Source organism: Medicago sativa, chromosome 1, assembly GCF_051527215.1.
Source record: "Medicago sativa cultivar Bolivia chromosome 1, Bolivia_mono, whole genome shotgun sequence".
Lineage (NCBI taxonomy): Eukaryota > Viridiplantae > Streptophyta > Magnoliopsida > Fabales > Fabaceae > Medicago > Medicago sativa.
In genome coordinates, this window is record NC_140749.1 from 58332360 (window position 1) to 58348575 (window position 16216).

Sequence of the window (16216 nt, forward strand, 5' to 3'; positions counted from 1 at the left end):
TGAGTCCTTCTGACACCAAAATTGAAACCACAACATGACTAAGCCTTCTGACCTTATCAAATGAATGAATTTTCTGCTCCCTCAATGGGGTCGTCCCCCAGAAATTCTGGCAGCCCTTTGTTTATGAACCAATTGTTCGATTCATCTGATATAGGTAGATACGAGATGCTGAAGTACACTTCTGCAATTCAACCATGTTTAAAGTTCCCGAATATAAGTTGACACCAAAACAAGTCAAGAATTTCTCTTCTCCCTTTTGTTTTTGTTCATTCCCGTGCTACATGAGTTAACTCACGCTAAAAAATACATCTACGTGAGTTAATTCACGCAGAAAATGCACCTACGTGAGTTAACTTACGTTCGCCTTTTTTAAAGGAATGAGCAATTCTAAATGGGAGAAGACTAACTCTCAAACAAGTCAACAATTGCTTTGGAGCAAAACATAGCTTTGGGGCTTTTCAGGGTTCAACCAACAACCCATAAACCAAACATAAAAGGCCATTACTTTTCCCACCCTCCCTATGAAGTTCTCACGTGCCCTATTTAAATTCTAAAATCTGAAATATTTCAACGTGTTTTTGAAGGTTTTTATGCAGTTTGGATTCAAAAATCTGAACTGCATAGAACACTGGAGAAACTCAGTGAGTGGGAAAAGAAACAGTCAACATAAAATTGGGATGATATAACCTAAAAGGTGTTTTTTGTTGTAAAAAATGGACCAATAATCATCAATATATTCTTAAGTATAAATATCATTGACCCTATATATAGTTATTGATTATAGTATTTTGAAATTGATTTCTTTCGGATGATTCTTATGATGTACTTCCTCTGGTCATATTTATAAGGAAAAAACAACTTTTTAAGTTCATTGAATAACTAATGTATCCGGTTATAATTATAGGTCAGATACATTAATTATTCAATGTACCTAAAAATTTGTTTTTTGCTTATAAATGTGACCGGAGGGAGTATATCAATGACCATATGGTTACATAGTCTTTCCCACGATCAATTCATAAATACCTTAAAAAATCCACAATCAAATAATCAAATCCTTTGAACTAAGCCTCACAAAACCAGAGCAAAACATACAAGAAGGAACATACCGTTGTTGTAACAATGAGCAAAAAAAAAAAAAAAATTCAATTATATTAAAACATAGTATTTTAATTGTGTGTTTAACCACACTTATATCATCACGCTTCAAAGGTTTACTTTTTTTTGTCCACCATCTCTACTTTCATAAAAAACAAAAGAAAGAATTGAAATAAAATAAAAAAATCAAAACATCTTTTTGCTATTTTTCCATCGCTGCACAATTTGGTTGTATTTACAACTATAAATCAATCAAGTAAAAATAGATACGGATCGATACAAGAACCTTACGCGTACCCATTGCTGGTACGTACCCGATCACCATTTTAGGAGTACTCATGCTTTAGAGTTTCTAGTCACCGCATTATACTATGTAATGAATTTTTTTTAGTTTCAAAATTAGTTTTTGAATTGCGAATGTACATTATTATGATATTTTCTTTCTTTATTTATTTGTTCTGCAGCTTCTACTGGCTATTGAGATGGCATGTGTATGTAGCTTTTAAGTTATGTGTTAATAGTATTATTGAATTATGTGTTAATAGTACTAGAAGTTCTTAAGAAAGTTGGCACAGAATCCAAGGTCGTTCCTAGGGATTTTTCCTCGGAAATTCCCTCGCAAAATTCTTAAAGCCGTTGCAACTAGCCGTTACCATTCTCTATATAATCTCACTCATTGCTTTCATTCATACTCATCTTCTCACAACTCTTTACATTATTTCACTATTTTTTTTTTCAATCTCTACTTATCATCAACTTGTTTCAATCTTCATCTTCCTGTCAGTGTTTCATCAGACTATTACCGGTTAGTTTCTAAATTTTATTTTAATTTATATATTTATATACTGTTAGTTTTATTTATATACACATATACATACATGAAGTGAAACCACAAAACTATCTTTTAATTTCAAGTCTTTTAATTTCAAGAGTTGATTTTTTGGGTGGGAGTAGATTGTTATCTTATTCCTTTATATTTTTGGCGAGTGATTAATCTTTTTTTTTTTTCCGTCGTAATGGTTGTGATTGTTGTCACTTTTTTTTCATCTGATTTTTTTTGGTGGTGGCCGGGGTTTGAACCTCGGACCTTGCATATTTTTATGCATTGTCCATACCAACTGAGCTAAGCTCACGAGGACTTTTTTTCATCTGATTTATTATATGAGGTTTAGTTTCTCTATTTTATTTTAAATTGTTAGTAAACAAATGCTAGTACAAAGGTTACAGTTAGTAACAAAACTGTTAGTAAAAACAATATAGCTAGTAGAAAAATTAGTAAAAATTGTTGTAAAAAATTAGTTACAAAAATTTAAGTTAGTCAAAATGCTTAATGGGTAATAAAAATTGTTATAGATTTTAGAATTATTTTATATACATATGCATATGATGGTATGTGTAATTTGTGTAGATTCGTAAATAATTAGAGAAACTGAAGTTTTTTCTTAGCCATTAAAAAGGTTAATTAGTAAAAAAAATGTAGATAAAAAGGAAATAGTTAGAAGAAAAAGAGGTGACTTTTAGGGTTATTTTATATACATGCATGTGATAGAAGGTGTAATTCGTATGTGAATTTGTAAATAATTAGCTAAAAAGTAAGTTAGTAACAAAAATGTTATTTAATAAATTATAACAATGTTATTTCGTTAAAAAATGTTTGTTAGGAAAAATAATAAAGTGATAATATTATAGTTAGTAAAAAGGTCGTAGTTAATAAAAATAATATTAGTTAGTAAAAACAATGTTATTTAGTAATTTTTGTGTGTAGATTTTAGCTTTATTTTATACGAGTACTGAAATCCTTTTCATTCATGGTTCATAAAGGGCAACGAAAAAATAGAAACTAATTTGAATTAATGTCAACTACGCAGAAGATGGATCAGTATATTATACATCGAAGTTGGATGTACGAAAGAACATTGACGAAAAAGACACTTCAACCACTTTTTAAGGAAGGAGTTCGTGGATTTGTTGCTTTCACCATGCCACATTATAAAAGTGATGGAGGGATACGGTGTCCTTGTCTCAAATGCACTTGTAGGTTCTACCGAAGTCCCGAAGAAATCATACAACATTTAGAGAAAGTTGGTTTTATGGAGCAGTATTGGGTGTGGCGTCATCATGGTGAAGGCCTTCCGCTTACTAATACTGAGGTTATTTATGATATCCGCGCTTATGCCAATAAATTACTTACAGATTGTGGTAAGAGACCAATAGAGCCTGCTAAGAGGAAAAAATCGAGATCTCATACTATACGAGTACTTACAGAAGCTGAGTCTAGACAATATGCTCGTAATCCATGGCCGATACCTCGTGTCAAGGATTCTTCATCGGCTCCACCTCTTTATAGTACCCCTTTTCCGTGGCCTATTCCGAATCCTGCAATGGTTACTCATGGAGCTACTACTTCATTATCTATGCATTCACCGGAGAATATTACTACTCGGTTCTCTACACTACCTCCTCTCACCACACAACGTACGATCATGCCCGGGCTAATACCTGATGAGCAGCAACAACAACGAGAGGAAGCTGATGGGATGAAACAAGCACATCAGTTTCAAGAAGTGGAAAAACAGGATGGACGTTATGTAATCTATCCTATCAGCGACTCGTAAGTATTAAAAAATTAATTTGCTACATACTTCATTTCATTGAAATTTCTTTTTTAAATTTAGTTTTTAATTAACAATTTAAATGTTTAGGTTGATGCCGTCTACCGTTTCAGCACAATACATAAAGGGGGCAATACAAGCATGCTACAAAAAGTTTTGGCCCCATTATGGATACCTTAAGGATGAAGACAAGAGAGATGTTTTTGATGAGTTTAGGGTAAGTGAAAATAGTTTTCATGATATCATATTTATAATTCTATGTATTCTAATAGTTACAATTATTATAAGTCTATGTATTCTAATAGTTACAATTATTTATCGCAGAAACATTGTGTTTGGGAAGCTCATCATGAAGCTGAAGTTAAGTATATTTTTCATCATAGAGCTCGATCCCATTTGTCTGATATGCTATTGGATGAACGTAACACTTATTGCGGAAACAGTGATTATCAGCCCGGATGGATTGACGAAGAAATTTGGAATCAACTGTTACACTACTGGGCTACTGATGTGAGGATTAAAAATCGTCCTGAGGCTGGAAAAAGGATTCGAGCTTCTACGGAAGGAGGATTTCTGCACTCAAAAGGTTGTGTTAGTGCTCACACCCACGCTGGGGAGGATGTAGCAGGGAAGGGGGCAAATGACAAGAAGTATGGTCTTGGAAGTTTGGCTCCAAACACGAGGCGTAGATCTCTTTTTGATGCTCTTGACAATGCAGAAGGATCTTCTTATCCCCCAGAGTTGACTCCTGAGATGCACGCGCTGATACAACGAATGACACAACAATTGCAGGCTCAAAGTAAACAGTTGCAGACTCAAAGTCAAGCGGAGAAAGAGTTGAGGGATCAATTACATCAGGAAGTTGAGCATAGAAGAGTGTTTGAAGAAAGGATTGAACAACAGTTTGCTTCCCATAACCGTCCACCCATACCATCGCCTGTAGAAATCCCCCCATATGATTCTGAGGAGGAGTATACATAAGAAGTCAAACAAAGGATCGAATCCGTACTAGAAAAGGGTTATATGCACTTCTAATAGAATTGTGCAAGACTCAAGTTCATGGCATATCCCCTATGGTTATTTGTCATCGAATTTCACTATGTACTGGACATTTTTAGTTTTGAAATATAGTTTGAATTGTGATCATGTATATCATTGTATTTTCTTTATTTGTTCTGCAGCTTCTATCTGTATGCAGCTTTATGTTATGTGTGAATGGTGTCGTTGAATTGGTGCATTTAGAAGTTCTTATTTACTGCTCATTTAAATTTATCTTATGTCTAGAGTGCTCCTATCTTAAGATATATGTACAATGTACATGTTGTTTTCAATTGATTTCAAGAAGCTTCCTATGATAACTTATGAAAACAGTTTACAACATCACGAAAATAGTTTAACCATATTCTATCTTTTGATTATAGAAACAACTTAGATAAATGTGTAGTTAGGCCATTTACCCAAATATAATGTATATGGATTGTTGCCGCTATTCATAATTGTGATACTCTCTAAGGAGCAATCCTTTGTACGCAGATTTGGATAACGCAGTTCCTGATGAGCATAAGAAATTTCTTGCAAATTTGGTTTGGGTTCATGAAGAGGTGTTGCTTACTTTCTTTGCCTCTTGTTTCTATACTCATATCAAATAATCCTTGTTTAGCCAACCATTGTCGATTAAATTAACAATTCTGAAAGCGTTTTGGATTATGTTTTACCAGGATGATGTCTTTATAAACATTGATGATGGAGTTAAGTGCTACAGGTTGATTGCTGTCCATGCTGGGTTGGAGAAAGGCATAGATATGAAAGAACAGATGAAAAATTTGAAAGCTCGAGATACCCGAAGTCCTATGGTTCAAGCTCTAAGTGGTAGAAACAATGTATGGGATATTCCAGAGGTGATAGCTTGCTTCTTATTTTCATATTAAGGCAACATATTTGATTTTGTAGCTTCTTCAAATTCGAATAGAATGGCTAATTGTTTTATTGTAGGAACTAAGTGCAAGTTCAACCATCATTGTTAGTGGTCACCATGCAAAACTCCATGTTGAAGGCTTAAGGTTGATAATTGATGAAGGTGGTGGACACAAAGATAAACCAATAGCTGCAATTATTCTTCCTTCCATGAAGATTATTCGTGATACAGATATATTAGCAAAATAGATTCATATTTGTGATAGTTTTGCAGGTCCAGAGTAGTCAATTTACTTTTAGAGACTATGAGATTATATGTTAAATAAAATGTAGCCTTTCATATAGATCTACATCAATGCAATTGATAAAAAAAAAGATCTACATCAACGCAACGTCACTAAAAACTCGTGACACTTTAAGTTTGCAGTTCATCATGTCAATTCTATGATGATCGCTTAAAGATACAAGCACATTAAATCAATAATTACTTTATAAATTTCATATGCAATTTAGTCTCTAATGATGAGATTCACGTGCAGTTTAGTTAGCTTATCATGTCATGGCCTCCGGTGGTTTAAGGTTAATTTAAAAACCATTTGTATTGACTCAATATAATTTCTGAAAGGTATCTACTAATTTGTAAAATGCAGATGCTATTCACAAGTATCATTGATTGCGAAAACGAAGCAAAAGGAATAAAGTGTATCTTCAAAATACAAATAAAAATAGAGAATACTCAGATTTAAGGTGTTCTACTAATGGTTGCACACCTCCACAATTACAGTTATGAACAGGTTGAAACTCAGCTAATTCCTCCAACAAACCTCCTTTCACTTTAGAGTAGTAAGCACTAACAATGAGATTACCTTGAGTACAGGCATGAAGATCACGTTTTAGTTGAAAGATTCGAGGGCCATTGCATTGCTAAAAACGCATGTGAAGATCATTCCAAATGTCCGCTGCAGTGTTCGAGTAGATAACACTTGAAGTGAGGTCTTTTGAAATCGAGTTGATCAGCCAAGATGCAACAATGTTGTTGTTGTGAAGCTGTGCGAGAAAAGAGGATCGTCCTCCGCTGGAGCTGGTAAAGAACCATCAACGAAGCCGAATTTGTTTCTTCCGATGAGTGCCATCTTGATCGCATGACGGCATGAACTGAAGTTCTCGCCGGTGAGTGGATGGGAAACCAAGGTTAAGCTGGAATGATCGTTGTGTGATGGATGAAATAAGGACTGTCTTGATCTACCATGGTTGCAGAGATCAAGAAAACGGAATCAGAGAAAGAAAAACAGATGAAGGTTGAAAAACAGATGAAATAAGGACTGTCTTAATCATTTAATTGATTTGAAGCAGTAGATAATGAATTTATTTAACCATAAGTTCCATTTTATTAACATCGCCATTAATCATGCTTTTCTGTTATGGTGCCATCTTGCCAAATGCTGTTTGGCATTGTAGTTTCTATTATATAATTGATGTTGTTGAATTCCAACAGGGGGCTTGTAAATGACACATACAAGATGGACCTAATGCTGGTACATCCACCACATCTGATTGCTTTAGCTTGCATATACATTGCTAGTGTACTCAGGGAGAAAGATACCACTGTCTGGTATGAAGAAATTCGTGTTGATATGAACGTGGTGAGTATTTGACTGGGTTAAATGTATTTTTAGTCCCTATAAAAATTCCATACATGTTTAGTCCCCCATTTGGTGATTCTGATGAAAATTTTCATCTGTATTTAGTCCTTGAAATCACCAAATGAAGACTAAACATGAATAATTTTTATTTGTAGTGATCAAACTTGATAGAAGAGTATTCTATTAGGATTAAAAACATATTTACTCATTATATATACTAAGCTTTGCTGCCTCTTACTTAACCGTCTCTTAACCTTTCTCTCATCGTGATTCTTTTGTTTGAAACTTCTTGGTATTTTTGGCTATGATGATGAATTGCAATTTAAAACTTGAATCGCCGTAGCCTGCTAGTGGCAGTTGCAAAAGTTGGCCCTAGACAGAATAACTTGAGAAAATCGTAAAATGAAAGAAAATTAATAGATTCAAATCTACATGTTCGGGTGAAGATGGTAAACAAGTTTACTTTTATTTTCTATCTCATAAAAAGGTTTATTCACCTGCAATCCGTGTGGCCCAGTGGTTTCAGCACCACTGCCAAAACTGTTAGGCACCGTTCGACCGGCAGTGGTTCGTCCATAGAGTCACCTGTCGTCGATCGCCTTTGGTTGCCGTTGGAGGAAATGGTAAATGAATCACCATGGGAGCATGCTTTGGCTCCAGGAGTTCCGAGTATGCGGAAGGAGGAACACATAATGCAAAAGATCCAGATGATGCATGGACTGAGCATGCAACCACCGTTACTGGAGCCATGAAACACTATAGTCTATTTGCGGCACTGGTTGCTACCACCCATGCAATTGTGAATGGATTCATTTCAGCAAAGCCGTCTTGTGTAACAAGAGTTCCATATCACAGTTGCTATTGTTGCAAATGTTCTAGAAAAATTTGAAGCAAAATCAGTTTCCTTTGTGTCTCATTCTTGATCTAATGGGCCAGCCCAAACTGAGATTAGCTTTGGCGGCAATGCGGCATACAAAGAGAAATTATTATGGATGCCACTACAGCCTCGTATGTTTTATTTCTTTTTTTGAAGAACCACAGCCTCATATGTGCCTCCTAACTGCGTAACCATGTATTCATAATTAATAAGTTCATAAATAACTCAAAATAGAGGAACAACAAACAAAGGAACGACAAGCAACTGGTACGAAACACAGAAGTAAAGTGAGGAGGCCGCATTGGCAAGAAATGCGGCGTTGCAGATCTCTACTGATTTTCCAGCATTCCTGCAACTCATGATCCCACGTGCATCGTCAAACCGATGGGGCTTCAATGATCGTGGGATCGTGCAATCACATTAAGTGACTCGCGATCCAACCAACACGGGTTGGGAGTAGATTTGAAACAAGCTGCTTGGTTTTTGGTGTTGCCTAGCATATAATAGAATAGCAGTGTGTTTGTTGACTATTGATAATAGAATGGCTGAAATCAATGTCTTGGGGGGCCCCTTTCTCTTGAGGACCATCTATTCCACTTGAATTGATATTTTTAGAATGGTACAATGTTGTTAGAATTATGAATCTGGAGCGAGACTATCTGGAAACTTGGTTGTCACTATAATAGGCCCTTGGGGACAAAAAGGTTGTCAAGTTCTGGAATGCTTGACGAATCATGAGCATATAGTCTTATTCCAATGAGTTGGGTCAATGAAGAAGGAGCGGCATGGCCTCTGTTGTGTCCAGTAAAGTGAAAACTGGCAGTATTTTCTTCAGCTGAGGCTTTCATTGCACAGAGACTAGAGGAGGTTGGCCACTTTGCTGAAGCTCTGCTAGTGTGTGTGTCAGTGTGTGTATGTTTTATTTTATTTTATTTATTTATTTTTTTTTTTTTTGTGCTGAAACTTTTAGTGAAAAAGTGGTTAGTTAGTAGATTTAGTTAGGATAACTTATATCATTGTGTTGTTATCCAAAATTGTTGATCAAAATGTTTAGTTAGGATAACTTTTGATGTAGTATTGTAATTTACATGGATTATAAAAATACTTGATTGATTGACTATAAAAATTCCTATAGATAATCCGGTTTTTCTAAATTTCAAGATGTAACATTTTTTTGCTAGATTTTTAGTCTAGACAACTTTGCGACACTTTTTACAACTTCTCAAATTATTACTTTACTAGTAATACAAAAAGTTTTACAAAAATATAAATATGTAACAGTTTTTAAATGTTACTGAAGCTTTTTAGTAACACGGACTTTACCTAACAATTGTTCAAATGTTACTAAATTTAATTAGTAACATTTTTCTTTATTTAGTAACAGTTTTCAATTGTTACTAGATCTCAATTACATTGTAGTGTTAGTATTATATGATCGCAGTGAGATTCAAATTTTCGACATCTTTATCACTTCACTCTTTAACTCTTCAACCCCAGCTACCAAGCTAACCTTATATCCCATATGAAAGAACTGACTTGATTAAGTGAGAACAAAGATTAACTAGGTGGGAACCTTGTTTTCCTCATCAAGAATCATTTTTTTCCAATTCATTTAGCTCTTAATAATACATTGGTTGACCCCAATATCCAATATTATGTGTACATACTATTGGTAATGATTACAAAGCGTTTTAATGTAAAACATGACATTGATAATAAATAAAATAATTATTTTTTCTTTTCTTTACTTCATTCAAACCAGCCACTATAGCAAATAATTTCATTCAAGTTCCACATATTCCATGTTCAAACTTTTAGGGGATCAAGATCATAGCTTCTGGAGAGCAGCATTGATTCTCTCATCAGTGAACATTATGTTGTTTTCATAAAAATCAAGTATCTCCATTGATATGTTTTTAATCTGCCAAAAAATAAATTACCTTAGAATACAATTTGTTTTCTTTATCAAACAAATGAATAGAAAACTAGTGCACCCTATGCAGAATTCAACAATACATTTTTGACATCTACCATAACTTGGTATTTTTCTTAGCATGCAGAGTGATAAAATTACTATGAGGGCGAGTCAAAATGGAAGATAACACAATACTTATGAGTTCAAAACAATGAGATCAAAATATATGTGTGACGGCTAGCATAATCAAAAAAGGAATCCAACTCAACGTATTTATATATGTTCTAGCCTGAATGTTGCAGTACATGACTTCATAAATTAGTGCTATCAAAACGTAGTCAAAAGGTTAATCACTTTGTCAATGTATATTACATTTTATAACAGCTGATGTTCCTATAGAACAAAATAACGATTTGGCGAAATATATCATATTGCAGCCTTTGCATCAAATTGCAGGACAACATCTTTTGTAGGTAATGCAGGAATTGCCCCTCTCTTTGTCACCTTGATTGCGGCACATACATTAGCGAAATATAATGCATTTTGGAGACGTTTCTCATCCTGCCACGCAAAATAACTTCGTCAACTCCAAACACTCACAATTTTTTTCTTTCTAATTCAACAAAAGAATGTTTAAAAATATCTGAATTACCTTGAAAATACTTGGGTCAGAAGCTATGTTGTAGAGAATCCCACTGACAAATGCATCTCCAGCACCAGTTGTGTCAACAGGTTCAACATTGACACCTCTAACTTTGCCCTTAAAATCCTGCACAATAATTTAGTAATCACTATTAGTTGAATGCTTCAACCTTGAAGCAAACCTTGCTCAAGTTTTACAACTTGCTATTTGTCATTGAGTGTCGAATTTCGTTAATATAGATTCGACAAGTCACAACCAACATTTCAGTCCACTCATCAGAATAAAGAGAAAAGAAAATAATGAAATGAGGGATTATAAAACCTATTCAGACAATTAAAATCTGAGTTAAATGACTTTGGCAAGCTTACCTTAGTGTAATATCTACAACCCTCCAACCCTTCGGTAACAATTAGAAGCTTGAGATTAGGGTGAAAAAGCTTGTTTAATACAACATCATCATCATTAGGATTACCACCACCAGTCAAAAAAGTAATCTCATCTTCACTGATCTGCAATACATAAGAAAATAACACTTCAGATAGACTTAGAGAAAGAAAAAAGAATGAAGTGCAATGGATTTTATGAAGTGTATTGTATAAAAGTAAAAAACTAGATAAATAAAATTTACCTTTATGACATCGGCTAGATCCCATATGCTCATTATACCATTTCGAGCAGCCTTGGCTGATGGCCATAGTGCCAATCTCAAATTTGGATCATACGAGAGAATGCAATCAGAGTCTTTAGCAATTCTCAAGGCAGCAAGATGAACCGACTTGCATGGCTCATCAATCAAACTCATGGAACCATAATGGAATATTTTAGCCTGCAGTTAGTATTAAATTTAAAATATACAGTCTTAAACCATAGGTCTTTATGGCCACATTTTATAAACAGAGATGGAAATTAAAGACACCTTCTTGATGAGGTTATGATCAAGCTCTGACTTATCCAGAAGCATACCAGCACTAGGATTTCGGAAAAACAAAAACTCGTGCTCGTCATCATCTCTAAGTGTAACAAAAGCCAATTTGGTTCTGGCATTAGAATTAAACAACATGCCAGATGTATCAACATTACTTTGCTTTAAAATATCTTCCAACATATACCCAAATTCATCTGCTCCAACCTAAAACACAGATGGTGAGGAGTTAAGCTATCATCTTCTCAGCCAACATAGATTCACATTCCTAAAATTCAGAATACTACTACAAGAAGTATTATTCTTATGAACAATCTACAAGTAAATACATGATATTTCTAGGAATATTTTTTAAAATTTATTTAATTTAACAATAAGAAAAGGGAAAAGGGTAGAAAGGGTAGAATGGGTAGAATGAGGTGGAAATGGGAAGTTATAGTTGGTCAGGTTTTGAAGTGGTTTCTATTCGATGGTGGACCGTCAATATCTTCCTGAGGACTTAGAAGCCCTCCCAAGGGGTCTAAGGACCCTCCTAGAGGCCTCGACGCCTTTCTAAAGGGCTCCAGGGCCCAAGGCGCGCCCTCCACAGGGCGCCACCTCAGCCAGCTTCTAGAAGCCTCTAGAGCTTGGCATAATGACCTAAATACCCTCATTACTTACAGCTTAAGTAATCATAAATCAGGCCCATAGAAGACTATAAATACAACCCTTGAGAGCCTTCTCAAGGGATCACATAAACAGTCTAAACCCTAGATTCTATTATTGTACTTTTGCAAGTACAGATGGGAATGAAAAGTAGAAAATACGAGTAAAAGTTATTCCTCGAAATGCAGGAACTTTACCCAAACAAGACAACGTTGCATTCCAAAGCTCACATTTCAAGGAGTTTATTTGTATACCTTGAAACACACACATGCCATTCAGAAAAGTGTAATCAATTTCAAATAACCCAACACATTACAAATTTCTTAAACATGAAGATTATAAATGCATAGATGTACACCTTGCTTATGAATGCAGATGAACCCCCCAACTTAGAGATGCCAACTGCCACGTTTGCAGGAGCATCACTAGCTTTCTTGAAAGCAGACACTTCGGCTAGAGGCACTCGAAGTCCACCCACCACTTTTGGCACGAAATCTATCAACAATTCACCAAAACAAACAACCAGTCCACTTGTTTCGTTGCAGCCTTCTGTTATGAGATTATCAGAACTACCTGCAAAACATGATTTGTTTGTTCAATTTTTTTACCTGTAGCACTGCAGAGAAATAAAAAAAAAAGATATATTTAAATGTGAAATAGCACAAAACATCCTTATTAAGTTATGCTAATTAATATTAAATAGAAGAATCATTTCACACGGGTAACATGACATACTAAATAGCTAATAGCCAAACTTCATATAGTACTTGTATTTTGAATTCAATTATAACATGGAAAGCATTACCAACCAGCTAACAAGCAAGCTCAACACAAAGTCATCTTTTTCATAATAACAATAATTAACAGTGGTGCTTCAACTTATTTGATTTAATTTTTTGGTATGTCCAAATTATTTTGTAACTTTACATAAATTTATGTTAAAAAAATATGATAAAAAATTTCAATCGAACTCATTCAATATTAGAACAGACAACATCTTACTTTTTCTTGACCATGATTGGGATATCACTTCTTCTCTCAGCTTTCTCAACAAATACCTTCAAGCATAGCCAGAGACGATTTAGCACAAAAAATAGACATTTATCAATCACATTCACATATATTTCTGAGTATCATCATTGTGGCAGAATTTTAAATGCCGTAACCATGACTGACTGATATAATATGTAGTACCTGACAGTATCAATGATGTTGTCACTGGGATCATCAACTAATCCACCCCCCAATACTGTAATATTTTTAGGAAACAGCGCCAATCTTCCATGTATCACGTCTACGTTAGAGATTTTGACCTACAAGTACCAAACATCTCTCAAGTTAACCCTAACTCGGAGAGAATAGCAAATAAAAGCATTATATATATGTATTCAGATGTAAAGGATGTCTCGTGGCATCAAAGAACCTTTAATCCACAAGGCGCCGCACAAACATCAAAGGCTTCAATAGGCATGATCACAAATCCATAGACTCTTTGAGTACCATCAGTCATTAACAACTGCAGGTGCCTTTCAGACCCTGTACAACCGATATTGATAATTTCGTCCACCTGCCAATGCATTTGAGTGTGAAATGTTCAGGTTCCGCAAAGGAAGAATAGAATGAATTAACTACTGAATGATACCTACCTGCAATATGAAGGGACCATCGAGAGTAGTTTGGAGCTTTTGAAAATTAAGAGTAGGAAGTATAGCACTGCCACAAGAATTGAGATCGGAAAACAGAAACTTCTTGAAACAGATTTCCGCCTTTTTGGAAACATCGAAGCCATTTAACGAATCTCCAAGTTGGCGAAGACAATCGGCAACCTTGTCTCTCTTCAAACCAAACCCGAGTTTCAAAAGGTGATCAGAGACATCGGTCAAGTCATCGTCAAAGATTTCGACTGCTTCCGATTCTGAGGGAACTTTTTGAGGCTGAACTACGGCGGTTGAGGCTGATCTACGAAGACGGCGGCGAATGTTTTTTGCTATTTTTCTCTTGGTTTTGCATCTTTTCCCTCTCATGGTTTTGTTTTTGTTTTGCTTCATTGTTTTCCCTACCGTGAATTATCCTTGGCTTCCTTCTCTTATTATAAACATCAAGCAATTTGTTAACCCTAATCACTAACCCTAAATTTGCTCTTAAAGCTTAACTAGACCATTGACGGTGCTAACGCACGGGTCATATCGAAGGTGATATTTGGTGCTAATATATATGTAAAAAAATAGTTTAGTTGAATGCCATAATTGTCCTAATTCAAATCATAATATTAATTATCATAGACGTTGATACTGTACCATATCATAATATTTCCATGACATCGATCCTGGTACTGTAAAATAACATTAGGAAGATAATTTGACTTTAGAAAAATTTCAATAGTGTGGACGGAAAAATTAGGTTAAAATTAGGTCAAATTTTGCGAGACAGGTTAAACTTTATGAGTAAGAGATGACAATTCTATCCCATATATATTTCCCTCCTAAATTTGTGATCGACATGTATTACAACTTTTGTGAATTGTGAATATGTACTTCCCTAAAAAAAACTTTGTATGACTTAATTTAACGGATAGTCATTTGAAATTTCAAATAATAGAGAAAACTTTGTACGACATAGGGCATGTTTGGATTGAGATATTTTTGTGCTTATGAAAAATAGCTTATGCAAATAAATAAGCTTTTATGTTAATTCACAAGTTCTCACAAACGAAAATTGTATCTTCATAACCTGATTTTTCATAAAATATCTTGACAAACGTTTGAATAATACATATCGGTACTCAATTGAAAGAGTCAAAAGATCAATTTAAAAAAAAAACTTAAAACTAAATCGTCATACAAACTTTAAACTTAGGTTCACTTTGGTTCGAGAGTTTCAGAAGGGAGGGGAGGAAATATTTTTAATTTGAAGTGTGTGGTTCAAATTTTAGAAAGGGGAAGATGAGATGAGCAAATTTTATTGCACTGTCGAAATTATCCTTAGATTAATTTAAATTCTCAATATTATCCTTATAATATTTATTATTATTAGGTTATATTATCTTTGAAACAACTTTTATTATTACTAGTGAATCCGCTCTTTTTATTGCGCTACCGTTTGAAAATTATGAACGATGTTTTTTTTATGAAATTTTGATTTTGATTAAAACTAAAAATATAAATGTTTGTTGCTTTCAAGTTATAACGAACCAAACTAACCATGATTACCTATTTCAATGACACTAACAATATAACAAAAAAAATATAATCTAAATTCTTTTTTTTAATGACACCAACAACAATCTTTATTAGTAGCGATACAGTACTGCAGAATCGCATCAATCAAAGAGCATACACCATCAATTTTTTCTCTCTACATGAGATGTGATTTTCTCTCCTAGTGAGAAGAACAACAAAATCGTAACCCTGCAATTCCCAAATACCATCAAACAACCAATCCCTTGTTTCCTTAAAAACAAATTGTTACGCGATTCACAAACACCATCATAAATCACAACCGAATTCCTGTTTCTCTGAACTAAAACGACGATTTTGCAAATCAAAAACATCAGTTAAATTCACAACCACACCCTTGCCCTCAAAACCAAATCGTAAACCCTTGTTATAAAAACCAAATCGCAAAACTCACAAACACCTGACGCCATCAGTACTCTATACATCCTTCAATCTGTTTCAACATGGATCGGTTTGAAAGGTTAACTTTGGATGACGATGACGGCGAGATAGTGATATAAGAGGAAGAAACACATGGAAGAGGGGCAGAACTCGTCCCTGCACTCTGTTTAGCAGGACGATTCTTGACGACGAGGCCTATACGGGTGCATACGATGAAGGAGAAGATGAAGGAAATATGGTGTCCAATGAAGGGAGTCACAATCAGTGAAGTTGGCGACGGAGTATTCTTGTTCCAATTCAACCATCACCATGATCTTGAAAAGGTTTTAA

General features: G+C 34.7%; 3 protein-coding genes across 3 annotated transcripts; 2 read left to right on the forward strand and 1 right to left on the reverse strand.

The window, feature by feature from the left end:
* Nucleotides 1-1542: 1542 nt before the first annotated feature.
* LOC146955781 (uncharacterized) lies at nt 1543-4947 on the forward strand. Its single transcript, XM_085723773.1, has 4 exons — nt 1543-1903; nt 2967-3709; nt 3801-3927; nt 4035-4947. The coding sequence occupies exons 2-4, from the start codon at nt 2970-2972 to the stop codon at nt 4689-4691; spliced, it is 1524 nt and encodes a 507-aa protein (XP_085579899.1). The 5' UTR covers nt 1543-1903; nt 2967-2969; the 3' UTR covers nt 4692-4947.
* LOC146955782 (tyrosine-protein phosphatase RLPH2-like) lies at nt 4770-6290 on the forward strand. The gene is made up of 5 exons (XM_085748964.1): nt 4770-4786; nt 4892-4900; nt 5224-5311; nt 5429-5608; nt 5703-6290. Exons 1-5 carry the CDS (start codon nt 4770-4772, stop codon nt 5871-5873), a joined length of 465 nt encoding a protein of 154 aa, XP_085605090.1. The 3' UTR covers nt 5874-6290.
* A 4023-nt stretch (nt 6291-10313) lies between these two features.
* On the reverse strand, nt 10314-14393 carry LOC146955783 (putative fructokinase-7). The gene is made up of 10 exons (XM_085723784.1): nt 13916-14393; nt 13693-13836; nt 13464-13582; nt 13272-13327; nt 12628-12842; nt 11619-11831; nt 11331-11528; nt 11071-11211; nt 10712-10828; nt 10314-10620 (listed from the first exon to the last, which is right to left on the reverse strand). The coding sequence occupies exons 1-10, from the start codon at nt 14315-14317 to the stop codon at nt 10486-10488; spliced, it is 1740 nt and encodes a 579-aa protein (XP_085579910.1). The 5' UTR covers nt 14318-14393; the 3' UTR covers nt 10314-10485.
* Nucleotides 14394-16216: the final 1823 nt, after the last annotated feature.

Coding starts and splice junctions, on each gene's coding strand:
- LOC146955783 (XM_085723784.1), bottom strand. CDS start 14,317: ATGAAGCAAAACAAAAACAAAACCATGAGAGGGAAAAGATGCAAAACC. Junction 11,529..11,618: donor ATCATAACCTCATCAAGAAG/GTGTCTTTAATT, acceptor TACTAACTGCAG/GCTAAAATATTCCATTATGG. Junction 10,829..11,070: donor GTTGTAGATATTACACTAAG/GTAAGCTTGCCA, acceptor ATTATTGTGCAG/GATTTTAAGGGCAAAGTTAG.
- LOC146955781 (XM_085723773.1), top strand. CDS start 2,970: ATGGATCAGTATATTATACATCGAAGTTGGATGTACGAAAGAACATTG. Junction 3,710..3,800: donor ATCTATCCTATCAGCGACTC/GTAAGTATTAAA, acceptor TTAAATGTTTAG/GTTGATGCCGTCTACCGTTT. Junction 3,928..4,034: donor ATGTTTTTGATGAGTTTAGG/GTAAGTGAAAAT, acceptor TATTTATCGCAG/AAACATTGTGTTTGGGAAGC.
- LOC146955782 (XM_085748964.1), top strand. Junction 5,312..5,428: donor TGGTTTGGGTTCATGAAGAG/GTGTTGCTTACT, acceptor ATGTTTTACCAG/GATGATGTCTTTATAAACAT. Junction 5,609..5,702: donor ATGTATGGGATATTCCAGAG/GTGATAGCTTGC, acceptor GTTTTATTGTAG/GAACTAAGTGCAAGTTCAAC.